Genomic DNA, 23,950 nt, shown 5'->3' with positions numbered 1-23,950 from the left:
AGACTACAGCCAATCAGCGGCACGCGGGTGGGTCCACTTTCGGGAACCCTAACGGCATCGAGGGGTCGATTCCCCGGGGCCTGTGGGTTAGGCTAGAATATAGTAATTAAAATAGTAGACCAGGTATATCATACTAGCCAGAGCCTATTTATATAGGATATACAGATAAAAACCATGGAATAAGAGCTACTCTGACCAAGACTAGATAATTCGGCCATACCCTTCAGCCAACAGCTTACTCGCTTTCCTCGCGTTCTGAACACTTGTTGATATGGAGGCGCCCTCCCGACCCTCGAATCCAGAAACGTAGAACAGATTCGTTGCCAACTCCATCTGCTCAACTCCTTCACCCAATGACACGTTCCCCTGAATAACAGGCATACCGTTGGACCAATACTCTCGATGGATCCACCTAATATCTGGGTTGTCCACGCAGCCTGGCCGACGCATCTCCTCCTCCTTGCCCTCCCATGCTGATTCTTCACCACGCGCATACCCCTCAAACTGCTTTAGCTTGCTGCAACACTGATCTGGAAATGTAACTTCTTCTCGGGGCTTGCCATTCTTGCTAAATAAACTGGCAATGTCAGAATCTGAGAATTTCTCTTTGGAAATGACTCTATATATGGGTTCTGAGCTACACACGCAGCCTGAACACATAGCACTAGACTCTTGGACAATCGAAATAAAAGGAGGAGCGGGAGACTTATGATCTTCAGTCGACTTATCCGTATTCCAGATCATCGAAGGAACTTTGGTTTTAAGCGGAAGACGGAAGGTTTGAGGATCCAATGCTATTCGGGCAATGAAGTGCGTGACGTGAAGAGGCTGATATTTGGCTTCTTGGGGAACAGCGGACGGAGTGGGATGTATTTCAATATGGCTCTGAAAGGAAGGAGCCGCAATGATCACATAGTCAAATACTTCAGAGTATGTACCCTCCAGCCCCGAATTGGAATCCTGGGTCCAATGGACATTGAAATCTTGATGCCTCTCAATCCGCGTCACGGTAGATTCCAGCTTCAGCGAAAAGGAATTATCACGGCCAAGATGATTAGCTAGCTGCAATAGGAGGTCCCCATTTCCAGACATGGTGAAGTTTTGTGGTTTCAAGCTGATCCTATGTGTATCTGCGAAGTGCCTTAGATATACTTCATGTGGTCCTGGTCGTGCCCATGCGGCTGCCCACACGATCATTTCTAGGTATGTCTGGAGGTTGTCATACACAGCCCAATCGAGGGAGGTTCGTAACTCCTCGTCAGTAGCTGCTTTCCAAAGTGTACGGCCGAGGTTTATCCAGAAGCGAGGCTTTAGGCCATCCTGTCTCAAAATTCGTCTCAAGGAACGCCAGTTGAGAGGTGGCTCATCCGCCACATTGATGATCAGGTTTTGACCGTCCCAGAGACTGGCCCGACCTAACGCGCCAGGTGCTTCTGCGATTCGGAATCTATAGTCCTCATACTGGTAAACGATTTTCACCTTGCGGCTATCAACATTTATCGTGCGAGTAAGTTCACTTATCAAATCGTCATCGCTGTCGAAGGTGTGTCCACCGGTGTCAACCTCTGAGCCAGTCCCGTACACCTTAGCGGTACGTATGCGCCCGCCTAGTCGAGCCTCTCGTTCAAATATTGTGAATTGGGTAGAATTCCCTAGTCTCTCGTCATTCTGCAGGAAATATACAGCAGAAAGCCCGGCGATACCTCCGCCTTTGCAGGTTAGATGGGTTCAGTACTTGGGATTCAGTTGACTTGCCGATGATGGCCACTTTTGCGGGTGGCTTTCTCTCTTTCCCGGCAAATGATTCTGGTAGTGGGTTGCCTAGGTTACATTCTCCTTGAAGATTCGAATCATACTCCAAATTGTTCGAGTTTGAGTTCGTGCTACCAAGGGCCCTGCAAAGCACCGGTCGCGTAGCAAGGAAGATGACGCAGAAAATGCCAACAAAATTCAAAGATTGCTGCTTTCCTCTCATTTTATACCTGCGATGCTCTTTCATCATGAGTGAGAAGTGTGAAGGCATTATCAGCAGGATGCTATAACACTTATCTGACAGTCAACACGTGTCCACAATGCCGGCCGAGCTCAACCATGACACTGGCTTCGGATCCAATGAGAATTATGGTTCGTTACTCGACCTCTGTGATCAACGGCCCTGCCTTCAGGCAAGCTATCGAGGAAATATCAGGGGAATTGGAGAGCTAGCACGTACAGGTACTACACGAACGAACCTGCTGCGTCCTGAGGACTACCGCGTTTGGAGGGCTATTAATTTCTCTATATAATAAGAAAGAAATATATAACTAAAGAGAAAAATAACCAGATTTACGGCACGCCTGGTGGTAACTCTTACCAGCGCCACCCGCCTCTTGTGAAAGACAATTTCAGGGTGTTAATAGATTTGAATTTTATGCTATAAAATTGAAAATAAATAGATCTTTTATTTATCAGAATTAATAGGCTCAGATTTTATCCTATAATAGTGAGACCAGGCAGCAGGTAAATAATATAAAAGAATAGACTGTCCGGAAAATCCACTCCTTAACCTGGACGCTCCAACCTGGTTTACGCGCTTTTATAAAAGCCAGAGGTCAACAACTTGCCGCAAACAGTGAACTATCTATTACCACGCGTTTGGTCATATTCCAAATATTATCCGTCCAATTCCGGGCGTCCGCCTTCAAGTTCGCCAACAAAATCGCGTGTCTGCTTGCGAGTTTCCATCGCACCATGACGGTGAATGCTTTGTTCCTGATGATATTCTCTGGTTGTTTCTTTCGGGTGTAGTTTCCGTTGGGCTCTTATATAGAATATGACAAAAAGCGCAGAGATGGCCACCAGTGGTACCCCTAGGCCTACACCTAACCCCGCTCCAAGGGCGACAGTATTCGTGCCGGTGTCTGTTTGCATGGAGGATGGATTTGCCTGTGATGACGCCGTCGACGTTGGCTTGAACGAGCCTGTCGAGACCGTTGTAGATGGTAATGGCTGATAGGATGCTTGTGCAACAGACACATTTCCTTCGACCCATCGATATTGTCCCACGGTATCATCGCAAACGGTATTGGGCCCACAGCTGAAAAGCTTCGAGGCATTTGGGCAGGGGAAGAGGTTGGCCCATGTATCCGGGAATTCTAAGTATAACGCATTATCAGTAACGGTATTTGAAGTATTTGCTCTCAACAGAAAAATACCATCGTAGCAGACTCGTGGACACTCAGACTCCGGCCAAGTTTTATCCGTGCAAGCACCGCGGTACGCGAAGTTGAGCGTTGCGCCGTAACAGAGACCATTAGAAAGACATGCCTCTCCTGATTTGCAGCATACTTTACTGCTGGAGCATGGGACGAAGTCGTCTCGTACGCTTCCATCCGGCCAGTAACATGTCGCGTACACCAGCGACGTGGAAATGCCGAGAATGACAAGATAGGTTTTCATTCTTCCGACTGTGTACAGCTGGGAACTCCGTTATATTCACAACCGTAAGGAGTACCAGTTCCCAATAATGAGTCCCTGTTATCAAATATCCGGCGCAGCAGACACAGCCTTGGACGCTGACATGACAGTGAAGCTCCACTTAGGAGGCCGAAGCGTCCCTCTCTCACCAATAGGTCATGCAAGTAGTTAGAGTGCGGCATTTTTGTCATTTGCTACCATTTAGCGTAGTGTTAACTCAACGAAATACGGACTTCGTCAGCCAATAGATCCGTTGTGCCATAAGCAAGGCTGTGACAACACCTGATGAACAATGAACGGCGCCGGTCATATCGACAATACGATGCAGATTAGGGCGACACTTATGCCCGTTTTTCTTGGAGAGGATGTTGAGTAACGGGGAGATGGTCCAATATGTCCCACTGTCCTTTTTTTTTCAAGAGCTTAGAGGATGCCGCTACTTCATCTAACGACTCATGCTGTTTTGTCTTCAAAGAACACTCTACAGCTATCACGAAATTAATCCTGAGCTAATGAGTAGCAAATCTCGACGTTGTGAAATTCGTTCATGCAGCAAGGTTACAATCAAGCTTTGATTAGTAGGAGAACATACTAATACGGTATGTGGCATACCTTGGTCTAAAGGAGTAGTAGAGTCACGCCTGGAACCTTGGTCAGCTCCTGAGACCCAGTCAGCTAGGCCATGCTGATTACGGCTGGATCTAAACGGAACAAACTTACACCTCGGACACTGTTTTCATTATGTCTGTTGGGCAAAGTGAAATGAATCTCATCTTTCCCATCTTCCCGATCGATCACATATTATAAGACGTAAGAACAGCAAGACAGTTTCCAGTTCCCTAGCCTCCATAAGCTCAGTTTATAACTTCATGAATAATTAACACCAAGTTTAGGACCCGTGTATTTTCCTTGATACAGCCACACTTGACATGACCGACACTTGGACAAACTCCATGAACGCGTGTAGGCGGTCGAGAACAAAGATCTATCCACGCTTGATGTGGACACATGCCTCAAGCAGACATCGACAACCATCGACGCCGTAGAATACACATTGGTTGTACGGCTTATATGTATCAAGTTTCAGCATATTGAAAGGAACCAACGTTCGCTGTTCACACGTACCCATGAAGAGAGCGCTCACAGGACACCAGGCGGAGACTACATGGCTGCTGGCTTAGAGTCAGCTATGGAGGCCGGCGAAAATATTGTCATTGCTTTCTTGCCGTCCAGCTGCTTTGCTTCGGGTTCTGCATTATTGTCAGCGCGGTTTTCCACTACCGGGAAAATTCGCTCTCCAAACACTATGCACAGCCGGTATCTTCGGTGTCTCAGCTTTTCAAACCAACCTCGCGGGAGGCCATTCTGTGGTATCTGTATGCGGCTTGCGTTTTGATTTTGATCCGTCGAGAACGGTGCACCAGTGTCTGATGGACTGCTGCAGTGTGATGAAGTAAAGCCTAGATACAGTACATGCGCGCCTTAAGAAGTGAGTCCTGTGCTTATCCAACAGCCACGTCTCGACGAACTCGTGTAACAACCAGCAGGAACCCCCAGGAGAGAAGCCCTTTATCCTTCAAGGACACATCGCCCCCTGCTATAGAGTTTGACTTGCCCTCTGGGTCAACTACTGCATCTCCCGCGGACCGCCAATCAATAAACATGTAGGTTTACAGCTCTTGCCGCATTTCATGATCCACACATGCAACAACATGTCACTAAATCCGGCTCGGCAAAAGGTCTAGCAGTCCCTCGTCCCCAGCTTAGCAACACAGCATGCATTCCTCATGCACCTTCTCCTGGCTTTCCCGAGTTGCACTATTTTCACCCGGATGATGACTTTATTCCATACCTTTCCGCCGAAGCCGTATCGCAGAGGAGTCAACCCTCTTCGACCGGCATCAATCACCATTTGCAGGTCGTTGTCGGACACCATCAGTCCGGGATTCAAGGCTTAAGAGCCCAACTGTCTGACCTGTCCGACTTCAACTGCCATGAAGTCTTCGCCGGGTCGTTACTGCTCGTGGCATTTGCGTTTGCATCCCTGCGATTGAGGATCTGGGGCGACTCACATCTGTCCGTCGCGCCGTTGCCGAAATTGCGGCTGGACTGAATATACCTCATCCGGGGCCAGACCACGGTAAGAGATTTTGCAAGGGTGCATATCAGGCTCTGTCACACTTAAAGGTGGTGGAAGAGTCAATGCTAGTACCAGTCGATGAAGACGAAGACTCGCCTAGAAGTCCCCCCGACACCACGTGGTACACCATGAAGGATGCACTCGATATTCTGGAGTCAATGTACATGATAGTACTTCATCTGGTTCGGTTCTGTAGAGATGGGAAATGCACGTTAGCTGAAATGGAGGCCGATATGGAAGATGCAGCTGTCACGGGATGGCCTCAGGCCCTTCCGGCGGGATTTCTTAACGCCCTTGAGTGTTCTGACCTCTCGCCATGTTTCTCGCTTCTAATCTAGGCTCATTTTTATCTGATACTGTCACTTCTCGAATCTTCGTGGTTCCTCAAGGGCGTCTTTGACGAAGAGATCTTGAAAATGGGGCACTATTGAAGATGTATGGTGATGAAACCTTTTTATTGCTGATGGAATGGCCCGTTTCTGTACAGGGTGTATAACAAATTATATTTTGGGCAGGCACCGGCAATAATGACTCCCACTTTAGTCTCGATTGTTGTCCGGTTGTATAACCTGTGAGCTGCCTCACCGGGGCCAAAGCCGTCTGAAAAAGCGCGAGGTGCCCAGCTTATCATTTTTCTATTGGCTGCAGGGATAAAAAATATAGAGTGGGTGCCAGTCCAACTGATACTATCCCATGGCTGGGAGGGATCGCCGGAACTATTGATCTGTGCAAGGTCAAAAATAGAATTGTCGAATGCAGTCCTCAACAAACGTTTTCAGCTGCGGCCCTTCCGCTGCCTGATTCCCAAGAGAATACTCAGGGGTTCCCGGTAACCGGGAAAGAGCTTTGTTAAATCGGCTCGATACTTGAACCACGCTGGCCTATTTTCTCACTTGACATTCCAGCCTTGAGTTGCAAGCTCAGGGTTGGTCGTTTGCCCCATGATTTCGAGTTATTGGTCGAACATCTCAGCAAGATACGAGGGGACGCGTTGTTGACACAGGACCCACGCAGCGAAGGTTCAATACGGTGAGAACCTGCTCTGAGCAATCAGTTGATACCTAAACTCAAACTGGCCGGCATATATATCCGGTGGGCGCTAGCGTGGCACGGCCCAGGCATGTTTGCTTGCAACTATTCTAGCTATGTGATGGTGGTCTCTCTAAGGCTGGCACGTCCATTCCTAGTACTCTTACCAGGCAACACTGTCGCCCGCTCCGTTTTGTTTACAATAGTAGTTCAATTCGTCCCATCCAATATGGCCATCCTTCGACTCGCAGTAATACAGGAGATCCTTTTCGTTGAGAATGGTACAGTCGGGACACTGGTCCCACTGCTCGCTTCCAGTGTTTCGGCTTTTATACGCCTCGCAGGCCTTTTCCGTTGCGAGTCTGTTGTAGACCTCCTATCAACAAGTCAATCGTACGTCCTTCTATGAAGAATGCTCTACAGGGGCTACCTACCACTCCCTGGCCAGGGGTGTCAATACAAACGCCTTGGACATGGAGGTCTGCAATGGCACTGTCAACAGTTAGCACTTGTAGGGGATCCATCAGTTGCTAGAACAGCCTACCCAGTGGCAACAGTAGCGATGATGAGTGTTTGAAACTTAAGCTCCATGACGAAGGGATAGTTGCCAATATGGCTGTTCGGGAGTTGAGACGGTGGTTGGAAAGCTGAAGTCTAGGGAAATGGCACTTAAAAGGCATGAAAAGTAGGTCAGCGGCGTAGAAATCAGGTGTCCATATACCGGAAATCCACTGCATACACATGCACTCGCACTTTATTAGAGACAACCAAGACACGAATTTCAGGGATCCTCCGACGGTAATTGCTATTACTCCTTTCGTCCTGAAAGCAGCTTCAAGTGAGACATGTCTCAGTCCTTTACTAACTTCCGAGCTGAATAGCAGGGCTTTGTTCAACCTTCAGGGTCCAGAACATCGCTAAATGAGGGTTCAATATATTCAGGAACCCGGGGGGTTAGCCTATAACACCAATAGAACAATCTGCGTGGCTGTGATTCAGTTCTTCTGTTTCATGATCCTCTTGAACCGCACTTATTTCGGATCCGCAGCATCCGCCACTGCCAGCTAAAGATCACATCAGCACGGATTGACGCTGTTGAAGGGTTTCACTTGCCGTCTGTCTGACAGGTCCAGGTGTGGTGATCTACGGGACGTTTATCCTTGACAGCTCTAGCCAGAAGTTAAATGTATTAAGCTATCGTCATGCATCTCCACTATGGCCTCTCCTGCGCCACCTTGGGTATAGACTCACGGAGACTCTTCGGAGTAATGCGAATGTGAAACAGGCCGGCCCTTCAAGGACTGGCATAGCGTTAAACAACCAGCTGGATTTGTTCCGTGACGATGCCCCAATATATTCAGTTACGCCTAATCCGACGGCAAATTGACGCCCTTTCTTGAGCACTACTGAATGCTTGATATAGCTAAATAAAGCTATCCCTTATTCCAGACCTCACCTTGGAATATCATTCCTTTTCCATCAGTATTCTTATACACCTTCGCGGTTCAGCACCCTTGTCAAGCCATCAGCATGAAGGCGGCCCTTTTCGTTCTTGCTTCCCTCTGTTCCGGCAGCGCGCTTGGTAGGGCATTACACTCGGACAAAGCCATTCTCCTCCTACACGACGGTACCTCGAGGACTATCGATAAAAAAGACCTGGGTGCCCACTTACCTGGTGTCTCTCTCTCTCCAGCTGCGAGTTCTCTCCCGAAGTTCATCGAAACCAGGAATGATGACTCCGGTCCCTCGAGCCATCTCAGCAAGCGCGACGGTGCCCAGTTCATCATACCGCTTCCTGACGAAGAATTCCTCGGTTGGGACATCGCGATGTCTACCATAGTCCATGCCAACGAGGCTGAAGCCACCGTCGCTATGGCACAGGGCCAGACGGTCGCCAACAGCATCACCGTTGGAACGTCGTTCCAAGCAACCATTGAGAAATTCCTACAAGTCGGCTACAGTATCGATGTTTCGTATACCGAGACTGCAACCCTCACTGGCACGGTCACCATGACAATCCCGAAAAACAGATGGGGCGCTATCATTAGCAACCCATTGACCCTTCGCAAAAAAGGATATGTTTTCAACGGACAGCCCGGAAATGGGCAGTATGAGTACTACCAGGGGGATTCCTTCACGCATGATACCTATTCTTACGGACAGAATTCCTTGTCCTGGGTGAAGGGCGTTGTTACCACCTGCTTGGGTGACTCCTATCCTCTGAAACGCTGCGTCGGTGACGGCGAGCTGAAATAAACCCTTTTCAACCCACGTCAATTGTCTTTAGGCATACCAGTGCAATTATTCTATACCTGGTCTGTTGCCTTAACAGGTTCACTCTTGTTTCGTTGTTTTCCGTGAAGGATTTAGCTCATCTCACGATATTGGTTCTCTCTAATGTTGTCTTGTGGGTCTAAATTATTCGTCACGGTCATTAAACAAAGGTCGTGCTGCAGGAAGGTGCTAAATATAAAATCGTGGGCGGTACCAACGGTTCCTGTTAAATTAACCTAGTACGCTCGCTTAATCACTTTTCCACCTTCCTGGCCGGGCTGTTTAGATAGTACGACTTTCTTTCCATGCGACTGAGGTATATATATAGAACGTCCCATTTGGCTTGGCGTGTATATAACAATGTACCCGATATCAATAAGAACGGGGAGATACCCAAGATCAGATCCCACGCTCTTGAGAACGCCAGATGAAAATAGAAACGACCGTGCTGTTCTCATGGAAAGGCAGACCGGGACTTGCTTGATGAAAGTACTAGGACGAATAACCCGTTAGAGTCCATCGCACTTATTGCAGCAGGATAATACAAGTAGAACCGTTCCACTCCGCTCCATACAGAGCTGCAGACGTTACGATCGACGTATTAACAAATGGCGGCAATCCAAGGCCGCGAGGGCAGATCCAAAAGCGTCAGCGGGTCTACCAGCTTAGAAGCGTTAGCCCTCTCCTAGCCCTTTGCCTGCTGCTCCAGATGTAGTTGTTACATCATAGGCTATACAAGGTCCATGCTTTCGGTTGAGAAATAGTTTCATCTCAGACCAAATATTTAAGTCCCCAGGGATGTCGAGTCCGGCTGAATCCCCACGAATAACACGACCTGAAAATAGTTACGTTGCTTCAGGAGCGGTCAACCGACTGTCCGTTTTTGACAAGATGATATGGCAGGATAGCCGAAGGGCGATATATATAACCAACTGTTAACGGCCAGGCATGTATAAATACATAGCATTTTCGCATTAGGCAGCGTGCAACAGTTGTTAGGAGCCCAGGTCGAAACAACAGAACATTTAAAGGTTTACAGACCTAGCTACCTGCACATTTACGAACTTTTACTGGTCGCCTAACCGGGACAGAGTTAGCAATCGACATATGAGTGTCCAGGACCACAGAAACAGCTCTGACCCGTGGATGAGCTCGCGGGGTTTCGATTTGGCGCGTACCAATATTGGACTTCCCTGACGCGCGAATCAAGCAGCCCAACTCCTGATGTTTCCGGTGTACAGTGGCCCAATACATCGTGTCCATAGGAAGGACAGCTGACCCAATAGGAGAAACCTCGGAATGAAGGTGTCTGCCCAGACACCGCTGGGAGAAGCTTTCTTGCCATTGCGGTGGCATCCATGGCACCGCCGTCGCGGCGGCCAAGCCGCAAACTCTGATCTTGTCCGGGCACTTGGCACTTGGCGTCTTGGAAGGAGCTCGACACCCAATGGACACTCGTGGCCAAGCGGACTAGAGATTCTTGTTACGCAAGGGATTTCTCATGGGCTGATGCTGGAAAGCTGGCATGCCAGCCAAGACTGATTGTCCTGTACAGCAGCCACTGCGCTTGCAAACACCAGGTGGGCTGCCATGGACTCGTCTGATTGTGCGTTTAACACGGCCCCACATCTCTCGTTGTTGAAGTCTGGCCTGGCCAAAGCCGGACGGGCAGACGGGACGCAGGGTGGGTGCATTGCTCACGGGACAGGAGGGGTGGAGAACCATTCCACGAAAAGTCCCGAAAGAAGGTTACATATTCGGGTCGAGACCGGGGAGCTAGACCCTGGGGATAAGCCAGTGCCAGTATTCGGGGTAACCGGGGTCGGCCAAGGGCTGAGGAGGTTCCGAGTGCGCACGGTTAGTTTCTTGTCGTTCTTGTCGTTCTTGTCATTAATTAGACTCGGTACCCTGCAGTCTTCCCCAGAAGACAGCCCCTGCCAGACTTGAATATTCCTTTATTACAGCCCGACAATCATGCTTGAGTTGGCGTAGCTCGGTATCCCCTCTGCTGCTGTGTTTAGATGTTGATTGCGGATTTCCCCGGCCAGTGCCAATGCCGACAATCTCCCGGGTCAGCAACCCTGGACGAGCCCTCGGAAGTCGTCCGAAGTAAATGAGGGAACCAGAAAATGTGGACCAGGAGGGTTTTGGACCCCTTCTCCGCGGCGGTTAAAACCTGGGGAGAGGCTGGTGATTCGCCCACGCCGCAGCGCCACCCCGGCCTCAAAGGGTTTGGGGGAACTTTGGGGCTTCTTGGCGTGGGGTACGCTTTACTGAACTGACTCTACCCCGTCTCGCGTGTTTCTGTTGAGCGAATGGTGTCGTGAGAAGTACCAACCCGAGAACTTTGAAAGCACGCGGAGACGGGCCAGGCAGGAGTCTGATGTCACCGAGTCCGCTGTTGAGGACGAGAATGTCTGGCCCGCTATCGGTATGATTTGTATCCTTTGTGGCTGGCCTCCGATGCACCCCGAGGCCATGGTTAGCGTGCCCCGACTTCGTGCTATTCGCGACACTCGGCCTGGTGCTGCGCTGCGGGATATAAAAGATAACACATGCCCGCCCTCCACGACTCACCGAGAGACGGCAATAACAGCTTTCGCTATGGCCGGTGGTTCTGCTATCAACGTTTTCAAGTTCAACACGGGCGGCCTGCCCAAGGAGACCCTGAATTTCAAGCTATGGTTTGCCGTCTTTGCCTTTGGGCTCCTCGGTGCCGCCCGTGGTGTCGACGAGGGGCTGATCACCGGTGTCTTCAACTCTCATGCCTTCAAGCAGTCTCTCGGCATTGATGGCCTTGACGAGGCTGCACTGGCCAGTGTCAAGGGTACCGTTTCCTCCATGGTTCAGCTCGGCAGTGTCGCCGGTGCTCTTCTGTAGGTCTTCCTGTTCAACATTCTGTTCTCTAGCTGCTGACTGTGACTTAATGTAGTGCCTTTCTCGTCTGTGATCGTATCGGGCGTGTTTGGGCTACTCGCCAGCTGTGCTGTCTCTGGATCCTGGGTATTGCCATCTTCATGGGAAACAACGGCAACATGGACGCCGTCTACGCAGGTCGGTTTGTTGCTGGTATCGGCATTGGACAGACCTGTGTCGTCGGACCCATCTATCTGTCTGAAATTTCCCCTGCCCCAATCCGTGGTCTCTGCACGTGTATGTTCACTGGCGCTGTATACCTGTGAGTCCACACAATCCTCCCCCCTTAGTTGTCCCCGCGGCCGGTGCTGATGACGCAGTGGTATTATGCTTGCCTACTTTGCCAACTGGGGCGCTGAGCTTCACATGGCAGACACTTACAACCGCTGGGTATGTTACTACAACCGTTGTTGTCCTGCTTTGCTTAACCCGTCTCCAGGCTGTGCCCACTTCGCTCCACCTCATGTTCGCCGGGGTCACTCTGATCCTCACCTTCTTGCAGCTAGAGTCCCCCCGTTACTACATCAAGCGGGGCAAGCGTGAGAAGGCCCTGGAGGTTCTTTGCAAGTTCCGTGGCCTGCCCGCCGACCACCCTTACATTCTCGATGAGATCTCGGAAATGGACGTTGCGTTCCAGGAAGAGATGGAGGCCACTGCTGGCATGGGCTGGAAGGGCTTGCTAAAGGAGATCTTCGCCATCAAGCAAAACTCCTACCGTCTCTTTCTCACAAATCTGGCCCAGAACATGGCTTGCTGGTCCGGTGGCTCTGCTATCACTGTGTACGCCCCCGATCTGTTTACGCTTGTCGGCATCACTGGCCAAGAGCAGTCCCTGTTCTCCACTGTTGTCTTTGGGATTGTTAAGCTAGTCGCCTCTCTCATCTGTGCGCTCTTCCTGATCGATATGGCCGGTCGTAAGCGGGCTCTTATCATTGGTATTGCCCTACAAACAGTTGCTATGTTCTACATTGCTATCTTCCTCAACCTCACCCCCATCGCCAATAACCCCGACTTTGTGCCCAGCGAATCGCAGAACCGTGCCTCGACCGCCGCTATTGCCTTCATTTACCTCTCTGGTGCCGGGTGGGCCCTAGGATGGAACAGTGGTCAGTACCTGCTGTCCTCTGAGCTGTTTCCTCTCCGCATCCGTGGCATCTGCTCGTCCCTGACGATGGCCATGCACTTTATCTGCCAGTATGCCGTGAACCGCGCTCTCCCTGAGATGCTGCTCGTTGACGGCGGTCTCGGCCCCCATGGAACCTTTTACTTCTTTGGTGTCGTTTCCATTGCTGGTGCTATATGGGTCTGGCTGTTTGTGCCCGAGGCCGCCGGCCGTAGCCTCGAGACTATCGACAAGATGTTCAGCCTTCCCTGGTACAAGATCGGTCTCTACGGAAGGAAGTTTGCCGAGGAGTACGACCGCGAGCAGGAGCAGATGTATCGCAACGAGAAGAAGGATGCTGCAGTTGTGGTCTCCCACAACGAAACTGCATAGACATACGAGTTCGGTAGAGTCACTTAGATGTAGTCTTTATGAATGAGACTCCATAATAGTTGAGAAGACTTTCTTCAAGTGTCATACGCATATAAAACAATATATTCTTGTTGAACAGACACTTGGCCGATAGCGGTGCATTGTACGCCTCATTGGTAATGAATTTCTAGGTCCATACATCCGCTTATATCGCCAGCAGTGGCCAGGGCTGTGGTTCCGGGTTGGACCTGGCGGTGTACGTTTATCATTCCACCTAAGCATGCCAACCTGGCAACAACAGGTTATACCCTCCATTGCCCCATTTAATCTACAATTTCGGTTTGCTGGGCTCGTGGTTTCAGATCCTCATCAATATCAATAGGCAGCCCACGTAGCTCTGCCTCAATGTGCTTGATACGCTGTTTCTCCTCGTGGGCCTCTGTGTCCCCAAAGATGAGGTCCATATCCTCAAGCGTCTTGAGGAATACTGGTTAGTTTGTTCAATAGGGTGGCACGGAATACATACCTTGCCACGAGTTTCCGGAATACAAAAAAATGTAAACGCGAGGGCGAGGAGGCAAAAGGCTGCAAAGAAAATGTAGGTGCCCCAGGATATCGAGTCCAGCATGTCTGGTGTGACAAGGCCGATGATGCTGTGGCTCGTTAGGGATGGAAAGAGACTAACAAAAATGAGGAGCACACTCACAAGTTGCACATCCAGGTGGCTGACGTGGTGATTGAGATGGCCTTGGATCGAATGGAGAGATTAAAGATCTCGGATGGGAGAACCCAGCCGATTGGGGCTTTTACACTGGCATCAGCTTGGGCTCCTGCCACGCTAGAGCACAGGCACTTACCAAACGAGTATGAGAAGTTGACGTCGTAAATATAAATGAAGGCAATGCCAGCCCAGCCAGCCGACTTGTGATCCATGAGGCTGGCGCCGTAGCCCCCCAGGATGCCACCCACGATGACCAGCGAAATGCAGGTCCCGGTAGCACCGGCCATTAGCAAAACCCGTCGACCGACCTTGTCAATGAAGAAGAGCGCTGGCAGAGTGCTGAGACAGTTGACTATGCCGTAGACACCGGTGGCAAGGAGCGAGGTAGTGTTGCCGTCCAGCCCAAGCTGGCCGAATATCGTGGGCGCGTAGTAGATCATCGCTGCCGGGTATTAGTATCGAGGTACATCAATCTCAGCTATCGATACATACCATTGCAGCCCATGAACTGCTGGAAGAACATCACGCAGCAACCAATAGCTAACCGTTTGAAGCGAGCCCAGGTTGTGAATAATGATATATACTGGCGTACAAATCAGTATCAGACTCCTCAAAACATGGTCAGAGACGTACCTGAGCAGTATGGAGTTTGACCCCAGATAGATTAGGAAAGCTGTCCCGAGCAAAGGTATTCTCAAGCATAATTGACGCCCGAATCTCCAGATACTCGTTCTGCAAAGGAGTGCTGTCGCGGGGCTGTCGGCGGAGTCGTGACAGCGCCGAAAGCGCCTCATCGTCGCGCTCCTTCATCAGCAGCCAGCGGGGGGAGTCTGGAAAGAAGAGCATCCCAATACCCAGTATCAGAGCAGGCACAATTTGGATGGCTAATGGGAGACGCCATGAAGCTTCGGACTGGCCGGTACAGCCGCCTGCTGGAACATCGTTATACGGGTTGAAGGCTGGTTTGGCAGTGGTGCCCCCAGTATAAGGAAGATTGGGGGCACACCGCGAGCCACCGATGAAGTTGGTGCCATAGTCGATCCAGTAGCTGATCAATATACCAATGGTTACCGACACTGGATAGTTAGCTTGTATTATGGCGATGTCGGGATATGGCAACTAACACTGCTGCACAACAACAAGCCCCCCGCGGATTTCAGGGATGGACACCTGTACCCTGTTAGCACAGCAGGAACACAACCTACTAGAATCAAGACATACCTCGGAGATGTACAAGGGCACCACCATGGTCAGCATACCGACTGCTAGCCCCGCAATTGCCCGGCCTAAACAATCAGCCCGGTCCAGAGTCGCAGTTAACAGCACGTACCAACGAACAGCATTGGGATATTCACTGCGCCACATTGGATAGCGGACCCAATGACAAACACGACAACTGCTAGGTTAATAGATAGCTTTCGTCCCATGCGGTCAGCCACGGGCCCGTTTATCAGAGATCCAAGCCATGCAGCTAGACAGGTCAGCTTGAGTTTCTCTGTAGACAGCATCAACTCACCCAAGAGAAGCGTGGACACAAACCAGCCCTTGAAGCCGCTATCAGAGAACACTCGAGGGAATAACGCTGCGAACGACTCCATGGTGATGACGCCGCTGATGACTCCTTGGTCGTAACCGAACAATAGACCCCCGAGGGTCGAGAACTGGTCGTGTTAGTATTGTCTGTATACCTGGAGGAGTGAATATACCGAGGCCACGCCGCATAGGTACGGATTCTGCATCACCAGGCCGAAGCCTGTGTTGGGAGCCATGACCGTCTCAATGTGCACAACTCCTGTGTCTTGTCTTGTCTTTTTATTATTGAATAATGCCTTCCTTTATTCTTCAAGCACTGATCGACATTATGCGGGGAAGCTGGTCACCTCGCTTGCCACCGGAGATCGTCCGTCCGATGAAGAGGAGGAATGTCGGAGTAACCCCGTTAACACAGTCGTACAAATGGCTTATCGGACCAGTTCCAACGGTTTACACAACTCTAATTACATAAATAGCTTAATGAGTAAGCCAAGGAAGCATGGCATTTCTTGCATGGTTAAGCTGAGATGAACCCCATCATATTGCCACTTCTTGCATTCTCAACTGACGCCTATGGTGCATATGTTGCAAGACCAGCAGCTATCCGGTGGATCTGGCTCCGGAAGTATTCCTATGATATGCGAGGTTAATATCCCACCGTGTACAGGAGTATCATCAAAGGACCTACGGTCTCCGCGCCGCCACCCAAGATTCGGATTTGCAGCAGCCGCGCCAGAGATGGGATTGGAACTTTTCGAAATACCACCTCAGCTTCTTGGTCGGTGTATATATCGTCTACTACGAGCCGTGGAAAGTCTGGGCGGAGAACTGCTGGGCGGCCGATGCCAACGAGGTCACATACGCCACCCTTCAACGCCGCCTCGATTCCCTTGCGAGTCCGAAATCCCCCGGTCAGTAGAAAGATGAGGTTTGGAAACCTCTTTCTGGTTTCTGTTGCAAAATCTATGAAGAAAGCCTCTCGAGACACCGTGTGTTGACTTTTGGCGTGGCCCGTTTCTTCCCGGAGCCCACGGCCCATCATCTGCATACGTTATACATTGTCAGTGCCTTGTTATACACTTACTCACTAGGGCTAGGAATTTCACCGTTGGGTCTTCATAAGTCCCGCCAGACAGTTCAAGAAAGTCTACACCTGCATCCGCAAATAGACCAATTTGAGTCATGGTGTCATCGAAATCAGATGCGTTGTGATCGGCCGAGTTCAGCTTGACGCCAACGCAAAAATTATCAGGGACTGCGCTTCGAATCTGGCGGATGATTTCGACAACAATACGTGCTCGCCGTTCAGCGCTCCCTCCATAGTCATCCTGGCGAATGTTGCTCTGCAGATGTGTCGCTCGGTATTAGGGACAGTGGTTGCCACCAGCTGATATAACGGGGCTTACTCACTCGTGGGGAGAGAAACTGCGCTGCATCCACGTTTCAGTTCCGACGTAGCTCAGCGAGGTTTCGTTGAGATCAAGGGAGGGCAGACTTACATAGAAGATAACCGTGCGCTGCGTGAATCTCAATGCCAGAGAAGCCACAGTCCGCCAATGTGCGAGCACAATTTACAAACTGGGCGATAACATGATCTATATCAGCACGGGACATGGCTTTTGGCACCCCAAAAGCGAGATTCCTGATGACGGTTGCAGCCAGCCCATTACCAATATGAAGCGGAATCTCACTCGGCGCAATCGCTTTCCCAAGTATGCCTCTTTCACCTGCTCCTCTCGGGGACTGGCGGCCGGGGTGGCATATTTGAGCGATCGCGGGCGTACCGTGCTCCTGGCAAGCATCTGCATATTGCTTCCACGCCTGAAGTGGCTGATTATCCTCTTCTAGATACTCACGGATAGCGAGGTCACCGTATCCGCCTAGGTGACGGACATCAACCTGTACATTTCCTTGTCATATGGTCAGTTAGAATGCCAACTCCACCCATGTGAGGCACACAGGGAGTGTCATCATACCTGTGAGAAGGGCACCCCATCCCCCTTTTGCCCATTTGCCATAAACTTGAGAAATCCGCGCGCCTGGCAAATGCCCCCTCTCGGCCAGTCCTTCAGCCATGGCAGCCTAGAAAGCGATCAACCGGCGTCGGTGAGCTGAAGCATGGTGGAATTCCTTTCTTACCTTAACAAGGCGATTGGATAGGACTAAACCGCATGGCAGTTTAAGAGGGTCGTTTATATCTGGCCCCATCGTGAAGAAATACGCGTTGGTCAGACAGAGGCCTTCTTGTTGCCTTTCCGTCCGGATTCTCAATCAGCAGGTCAGAAATATAATTCTAATATTGGCCCTAATCCTCGTCACAGGTGTTATTACAAAGCAAATGAGCAGCCGCCCGTTCATTTGAATGGAGCTTCCGAGGTTGCCCCAGGCATGCATCACCCAGATGCCTCGGTGTATAATGCAATGAAATCTTTTGCAAGTCATAACCTAAAACAGTACTTCCTGGGTCTGGGTCCAACCAAGGATCAGCAGCAGTCGGGCCAACAATCCATCCGCCATGTGGATCACCACCCACTCAGTGCTGGCAGGGCACATCTACTTACGGAGTACTCTTCGAATTCGGCTGTATAGGAGAGCGGAGGCTCGGGCAGCCAATCTGTTGCCACAGAGTCGTACGACCCGCGTAATACCCCATGGAGTTGTCTTGTGAGGACCCACAGGCCTCGGATAGTTCGTTGCTCCGGGGCAGATGGACCCTTAGAGTGACTCCATAGAAACTCCAGAGTATCACTTTAATTCCGACACTTGTGCAAGGTTAGGTTGGTATCTGCGTACGCAACCAGTATGCCTAATGTTAAAAGTCAAGCTTATCAGCACTTGCCAGTGTTCAGAGCCGAGGCTGAGTAGGAAAGCATTTATCATATGCATGGGTGCCAGTCAAGCAACAATCAAGTCATGGCCGTCATTCGCACCCAGCCTGAAGATACCCCGTGTATTCCCAAATGGTTCTGGCGTCTATTTGTCCGACGACCGTATTCAATTTAAAACAGCTCCCTCCCTTCCAACACTTCGCGACTGGTTTTGGTTGTGGAAATAGCTCGGGCACTTTCGAATTTAAATATGCCTACAGAACGTGAATACGATTTGATTCTACTAGGAGCAACTGGCTACACCGGTAAACTCACTGCCCAGTATATATCGAAATCACTTCCTCCTGATCTGAAGTGGGCAATTGCTGGAAGAAACAAGGAAAAGCTTGAGGAGCTTTGCCAATCTCTCTCGCAATCAGTTGGTTTGTGGATGCCGCTCTTGCAACTGCCATTGCAGTAGCTGATGCTTTGTTTAGATATCCTCGTTATACAGCTCAAAGAAAGTGAGCTTGACTCTTTGGCAAAAAGGACGCGACTAGTCATATCGACCGTGGGGCCTTTTCAACTTTATGGCTCTGGTACATTCGCCGCCTGTGCCAGAAATGGCACCCACTATCTGGACTGGTGAGCCCTCTACTGGATTTCAAAAGCAGCATGAAACTGATGGTAAATGAGTAGTACTGGGGAAGCTCCGTGGTTAAAGGACATGATTGACCAGCACGATATAGTTGCAAAGGCGAACGGCAGCATTGTACGACTGCATTACTTGTGACTAGAGATTTTTTCGCTGATTAGCACCAGATGATCCCATGCTGTGGCTTTGACTGTGTCCCGTCCGACCTTTTGACCTGGGTTGCCGTTAACCATATTCGATCGAATTTCGGCACACATACAGGGCGTCTAGATCTCTGTATTCATAGCATCCAGGGCGGAATAAGTGGCGGGACGTTGGCATCGGTTCTACAGGCCTTTGAGCTATACAGCATTCACCATCTGTATAGTGTACATGCTCCCTTGTCTCTTTCTCCGAAGCGTCCTACTCCGAAAGTGCCGCCCAAGCGTACAAGCTATTGGACCAAAGTCTTTGGACTACTCAGGATCAAGCAGCTCGGTTGGATGGCCTATCAGCCACAGGCCATGGTTGATCGAGCAATTGTCCACAGGTCCTGGGGCCTACTAGAGCCCACTACCGCTTCATATGGCCACGACTTTGATTGGCATGCGTGGTTCAAAATTTGGGGGCCTGTGCTTGCGGTCTTGTGGCATCTTTCAGGGTTGCTGTTGGCACCGTGGCTCCTTTTACGCCCTGTGCGAAAGCTTCTCCCGAAACTTTGGTATCAGCCTGGAAGTGGTGCAGGTGAAGAACAAATCAAGAACAACTGGTTTGAGATTCGCGGTGTCGCTGAGACGAACACCTCGACGCAACCGAAGTCCAAGGCATTGGTTCGCATGCGCTACGAAAGTGACCCATACATATTCACAGCAGTTGCCCTAGGAGAGGCAGCACGGATTCCTCTTTGGCAGCAAGATACTTGGGCGCACAAGTTTGGTGGTGGCGTACTAACTCCTGCCATGCTGGGGGACCGCTATGTATCCCAACTGCGCGGTGCTGGTGTTATCATTGAAGCTCAAAATGACGGCGTCAGCACCCACGGAAACGATTCGTTCAGGAGGAAATGAGTCATATTGTATCCACGTACAGGGGGCTATAGGTTTCTAAGAGGTTCCGAAGTTAAATAGTATAATACATTCTTTGATGCGTCTCGGAGACTTCGGCAGACCTGCAATGCAACGCCGTCACATACCATTCCTCAGTCTCTCAGAGATAAGAGGAAAACTACACTTTCCCTAGCTCAAAGGTGAAAATGCACTTCTCCAGAATAGAGAAACACAGACAACAATGCCACCAGGGGCGCTCTTCCTATGTTGCTCACCCCTATTACAGCTGCCTCTGGAAGTATGTGGTGGTCACTATGCATGGTAGGGTGAATCCAGGACGGAGAATCTGAATTCTCCAACTAAATATCGAACATTCCTGGACGCGCTATTAGCCGCGAGTCTAGAGCTACAGCAGCTCATCATAGCTGGCTTCGGGAACATGACATACTCAATCACTCTTTGTAGTTGGTTCCTCCATAGCTCAGAGACAACTCGTGGAGCCGCATAGATGACAAACCCTGGCTCCGCCATATGGTCGAGAGAAAGCAGCTTATTTATCTCAGGGGATGTGTTGTATAAGGTTGGCACGGAACAAGGTGGAAGAGGCTTTCCATCACTTAGCGATGATGCTAGCATTGAAAAAGCACAGACAACTTCATCGGACCGCCTGGATAGCATGAGCTGCACGAGAGCATTCCTCCAGTCCTGAGTGGACTTTGGCCGGGCGTCTTCCTTTAAAGTGTCTGGTAGCAAGTTTGCAGTAGTCGAAATCAACCCAAGATGGCTCACAATGCTAATATCAACTAGTCAGAGAGCATATAATAGCGAGGAGCGGAGCACTTACCTTTGAATCTGGTAGGCGAGTTCTCTATATTTTTGCTTTGGAAATTTACCGCCCCGTCGTGGATCCCAGAATGAATCATTCAAGTGTTGCTTGACCTCCTCGATAAGAACCAGGATCTCACCGAATAAATTACTTCTCATCTTGACAAGCTCCTCCTTTTGCCACGGATTCAAGGTTGGGCTATTAGGCTCGACCAAGGCTTTCAGATCGAGGTCCCACACTACTTGTGAGCATGTATAGTATTGAGAGAGGAGGTCTAATGATAGGCCCAGCTTTGTGCGAATTCGGTAGGCATCAGTGACTGCCGAGGGGAATATGGTCCATATGAACGCGGAGAAGCAGCCCCCTATGACAGCAAGAAGTCCTTTTCGGTTTCAGAGACGTTAGTAGGCTTGCAACAGAATTAACCGGGGAGGGTATCCACTGACGGTAAGGGGCAATCTCATATATCGGGTACACTGGTTGTCCGCTTGTCTCCGCCAATTGCCGGCCAATTTTGCGGACTTGAAGTTCATAGCTATTTTATCCGTCAGTTTTGCATGTGAACATATTTTTTTGCTCCCTAAACACACCCAATGATAAGAACTTGAGTGACGAGGCCTAGCAAGCCAGCAATTAGGTATCGCGGGAACTTGACCATGATGTACATATCTAATGATGTTAGGCGTGCGAATCCAGTAAAAGATGTATCCATGTCATACCGAAGCAGAGGAAGACGAATAAAAATACAATGACGCCGCTGTCAAGGTTAGCGATAACATGCCATAGAATAGAGTACGGGGAAAGAGGCCCTTACGCAGTTTTCCCATCCACAATATAGTAATTGACGATGGAAAAGACCATGGCTGCCACGGTTCCGACAACTCGCCAGAATAGGCCTCGAGTAGCAGATCCTGAGGATGTTGTTAGAGCCACGGCCACGGTGATCGACGCCCATATCAAGCGCTGCTTGATGAAGAACACCTGGCCTGATGCCAGAAAAGCCACAATTGCAATAGACATGGTCGCGCACGCTGCACGGAACCCGAGCTGAGAGTCTTCGGAGCCGAAGAAGCGATAGAATTGCTCAAAGCTGGAGATTAATAGCTCCCACCACGTCCCAGGCGGCTCACGTTCGGGGTCTCTCATGCCGTGGTACAGATCTCCGAAACTCGACTTGGCCGATCTATCCGTGCTGTGGATATCGGTGGTGTGTGTCATCAACAGGCTTCGCACCCAAAGCTTCAATGTTTGGAGAGATGGGTATCGGAAAGCCTTTTTGAACGATTGTTTGTCTGCTCTTATGCGATCGGCTGCTTGGATGAACACAAGAACGCATTTTCCAGTCGACTGAAGCATAGCTTGCATCTAGATAACATTAGAGAGCTGTAGGCAAGGGGTATCAATAGCACGTACGTGAAGTAAAAGATACAGCTCTTCAATACTCGAACCGTCTAGGCCATGAGCTATATCTTCAGTACCGTCACTCGTGTGTTGTCTGCGTGAAAGCAATCGAATATTTTCCAGATTGTCCCATGCCTGCGTGTGAATATTATCTAGCCTTTGCTCCAGGTATGTTGAAAAAGAATCGCCACCAGGGAAATAGCTAGCATCTCGGGCATCGTCGCCAGCGGTCTTCTGGTGCTGACTCTTCTTCAAAGACGAAGGAACCATTTCTAAGGTGAGAAGGAAATGATCCAGTGACTCCTCCACTAACCCCGCAACCTCAGTGAAAAGACCATTTGCGTTCCTATAGATTGCGGCAGAGAGTTGACTATTATGAGCCTCTTCTCCACTATCACCGTCACCTGTGGCGGTGGGACCTTCATTCATACGCTGCTCCTGGATTGTTGCATTCTGCTCTAGAGCGTCTGCAATGGTATCAAGGCCTCGAACCTGGAATGCAACTGCCCCTAGGTTGGAAAAAATTTCCCTAAAGCTTTCAGTACTCAATCTGTTGAACTCGACCTCCCGCGCGACGCAGTTAATTTCCGTCTCAAGTGCACGATGGGTCGAAGCAAGCCGTTGCAGGGCGTCGGAAACACCCGTGGATTTGGGCGAAGGCGTCTGCATCGATGTAGTTGAGGTTTCAACTCGGTAGATCCGGCGTGATTTCAAAAGCTTCACACGTTCCTGCTCGGCATGGATGGTGTTCTTGAGTAGGCTGATGTACCCAACAATCATTTTGCGCGCGGTCGTGCGGGACGTGATGGGAATGAAGAATATGCCCACGCCAAATGATATCCCAAGGCCGGTTAGCATGCTCAGTAGTACCTCCCTCACAAACGACTCGGCCATCTTCATTGTTGGGAGAAGAGTGCCGTACGTAGCAGAGACGTTGATCATAATATTGAACATGACGACAGGGAAGATGAGTTGCGGGCGTCTCGCTATGGTAGAGTCAGTGACACTGGTCCTATGTTGAAAATATTGAATTCATTTACCCCGGATGGAAGTGGATATCCTGCCAGAGTCGGTCAGTGATTATGGTCTCAGCATTGATGGGCTTGATCCACGTACCAAACACCGAAAAAGAGCCAGATGCCAGACACGGCCGAAGCCGACGAGTTGTACGGAAGAGACAGGATGCTGGACTGGGAAGGATCCGATGAGGACTGAGAAATTGCCTGCAATAGTTGCGCCATGGCTGCTGGGGGCGTTGTATGAACACGGGCTTGCGTTGAGCAGTACATGAGTAACAGTGAAAAAGCTGCTCCAATGCAGGTGCCAATCTAGAAGTCTTCAGCTAAGGCTGTGACCAAGAGCACAGGCGACGTACCACATTGAGAACGGACATTTGGAGGAACTTGGCTCGAGGAAGAAAGCTGAAGCTAAGGGAAGCAACAATGCTGTTGAGATACCCCAGAGTCGTGTACAGGTTGGCGACGGGAGTCGCCTCATACATGGCAACACATATCACGGCTGGTAACGCTCCCCTGCAGATGCATTAGTACCGAGTCCCCGATACGGGCGGGTGGCGTACTTGGCGATGACCAGGAATGTTCCGAGATCGATCCCATATTTGGCCCAGGCCTTGGAAGCCAGGGAGGCCCTGCCCGCAGTCGACATGGTATTCATTGACTACGCAGAGTGGAAG

At 50.2% G+C, this 23,950-nt stretch overlaps 10 protein-coding genes across 10 annotated transcripts; 4 read left to right on the top strand and 6 right to left on the bottom strand.

Annotated features, from left to right (window-relative positions):
• Positions 1-136: 136 nt before the first annotated feature.
• Positions 137-2,096, bottom strand: ASPSYDRAFT_706558 (uncharacterized protein). The gene is made up of 2 exons (XM_040850522.1): positions 1,756-2,096; positions 137-1,709 (listed from the first exon to the last, which is right to left on the bottom strand). The coding sequence occupies exons 1-2, from the start codon at positions 2,021-2,023 to the stop codon at positions 202-204; spliced, it is 1,776 nt and encodes a 591-aa protein (XP_040696367.1). The 5' UTR covers positions 2,024-2,096; the 3' UTR covers positions 137-201.
• Positions 2,097-2,424: 328 nt separating this feature from the next.
• Positions 2,425-3,524, bottom strand: ASPSYDRAFT_51977 (uncharacterized protein). The gene is made up of 2 exons (XM_040848404.1): positions 3,195-3,524; positions 2,425-3,134 (listed from the first exon to the last, which is right to left on the bottom strand). The coding sequence occupies exons 1-2, from the start codon at positions 3,436-3,438 to the stop codon at positions 2,653-2,655; spliced, it is 726 nt and encodes a 241-aa protein (XP_040696366.1). The 5' UTR covers positions 3,439-3,524; the 3' UTR covers positions 2,425-2,652.
• A 628-nt stretch (positions 3,525-4,152) lies between these two features.
• On the top strand, positions 4,153-5,934 carry ASPSYDRAFT_1169697 (uncharacterized protein; the record flags this gene model as incomplete). The annotated part of the gene is made up of 3 exons (XM_040840225.1): positions 4,153-4,773; positions 5,125-5,433; positions 5,457-5,934. The coding sequence occupies exons 1-3, from the start codon at positions 4,622-4,624 to the stop codon at positions 5,932-5,934; spliced, it is 939 nt and encodes a 312-aa protein (XP_040696365.1). The 5' UTR covers positions 4,153-4,621.
• Positions 5,935-6,485: 551 nt separating this feature from the next.
• On the bottom strand, positions 6,486-7,375 carry ASPSYDRAFT_51970 (uncharacterized protein). The gene is made up of 3 exons (XM_040848403.1): positions 7,170-7,375; positions 7,060-7,117; positions 6,486-7,001 (listed from the first exon to the last, which is right to left on the bottom strand). The coding sequence occupies exons 1-3, from the start codon at positions 7,214-7,216 to the stop codon at positions 6,789-6,791; spliced, it is 318 nt and encodes a 105-aa protein (XP_040696364.1). The 5' UTR covers positions 7,217-7,375; the 3' UTR covers positions 6,486-6,788.
• Positions 7,376-8,155: 780 nt separating this feature from the next.
• ASPSYDRAFT_95648 (uncharacterized protein) lies at positions 8,156-8,881 on the top strand (the record flags this gene model as incomplete). Its single annotated transcript, XM_040853143.1, has 1 exon — positions 8,156-8,881. One exon carries the CDS (start codon positions 8,156-8,158, stop codon positions 8,879-8,881), a length of 726 nt encoding a protein of 241 aa, XP_040696363.1.
• A 2,622-nt stretch (positions 8,882-11,503) lies between these two features.
• On the top strand, positions 11,504-13,310 carry ASPSYDRAFT_164459 (uncharacterized protein; the record flags this gene model as incomplete). The annotated part of the gene is made up of 4 exons (XM_040843265.1): positions 11,504-11,775; positions 11,832-12,077; positions 12,136-12,205; positions 12,255-13,310. 4 exons carry the CDS (start codon positions 11,504-11,506, stop codon positions 13,308-13,310), a joined length of 1,644 nt encoding a protein of 547 aa, XP_040696362.1.
• Positions 13,311-13,461: 151 nt separating this feature from the next.
• On the bottom strand, positions 13,462-15,800 carry ASPSYDRAFT_706431 (sugar porter family MFS transporter). Its single transcript, XM_040850521.1, has 11 exons — positions 15,717-15,800; positions 15,527-15,671; positions 15,341-15,481; positions 15,232-15,296; positions 15,135-15,180; positions 14,644-15,086; positions 14,503-14,593; positions 14,147-14,452; positions 13,996-14,092; positions 13,816-13,942; positions 13,462-13,765 (listed from the first exon to the last, which is right to left on the bottom strand). The coding sequence occupies exons 1-11, from the start codon at positions 15,777-15,779 to the stop codon at positions 13,613-13,615; spliced, it is 1,677 nt and encodes a 558-aa protein (XP_040696361.1). The 5' UTR covers positions 15,780-15,800; the 3' UTR covers positions 13,462-13,612.
• Positions 15,801-16,114: 314 nt separating this feature from the next.
• ASPSYDRAFT_214376 (NADH:flavin oxidoreductase/NADH oxidase family protein) lies at positions 16,115-17,751 on the bottom strand (the record flags this gene model as incomplete). Its single annotated transcript, XM_040844092.1, has 6 exons — positions 16,115-16,585; positions 16,650-16,886; positions 16,954-16,973; positions 17,043-17,453; positions 17,520-17,625; positions 17,683-17,751. 6 exons carry the CDS (start codon positions 17,749-17,751, stop codon positions 16,190-16,192), a joined length of 1,239 nt encoding a protein of 412 aa, XP_040696360.1. The 3' UTR covers positions 16,115-16,189.
• Positions 17,752-18,621: 870 nt separating this feature from the next.
• Positions 18,622-20,051, top strand: ASPSYDRAFT_62852 (saccharopine dehydrogenase family protein; the record flags this gene model as incomplete). Its single annotated transcript, XM_040850182.1, has 4 exons — positions 18,622-18,793; positions 18,848-18,995; positions 19,050-19,122; positions 19,173-20,051. 4 exons carry the CDS (start codon positions 18,622-18,624, stop codon positions 20,049-20,051), a joined length of 1,272 nt encoding a protein of 423 aa, XP_040696359.1.
• Positions 19,877-23,922, bottom strand: ASPSYDRAFT_73786 (uncharacterized protein; the record flags this gene model as incomplete). The annotated part of the gene is made up of 12 exons (XM_040850735.1): positions 19,877-20,406; positions 20,479-20,823; positions 20,875-21,238; positions 21,303-21,391; positions 21,447-21,525; positions 21,576-21,613; positions 21,671-22,221; positions 22,270-23,243; positions 23,298-23,317; positions 23,374-23,585; positions 23,633-23,789; positions 23,837-23,922. The coding sequence occupies 12 exons, from the start codon at positions 23,920-23,922 to the stop codon at positions 20,343-20,345; spliced, it is 2,979 nt and encodes a 992-aa protein (XP_040696358.1). The 3' UTR covers positions 19,877-20,342.
• Positions 23,923-23,950: the final 28 nt, after the last annotated feature.

Source organism: Aspergillus sydowii, assembly GCF_001890705.1.
Source record: "Aspergillus sydowii CBS 593.65 unplaced genomic scaffold ASPSYscaffold_20, whole genome shotgun sequence".
In the NCBI taxonomy this organism is placed as follows: domain Eukaryota; kingdom Fungi; phylum Ascomycota; class Eurotiomycetes; order Eurotiales; family Aspergillaceae; genus Aspergillus; species Aspergillus sydowii.
This window is presented reverse-complemented; position numbering and strand designations above follow the sequence as displayed.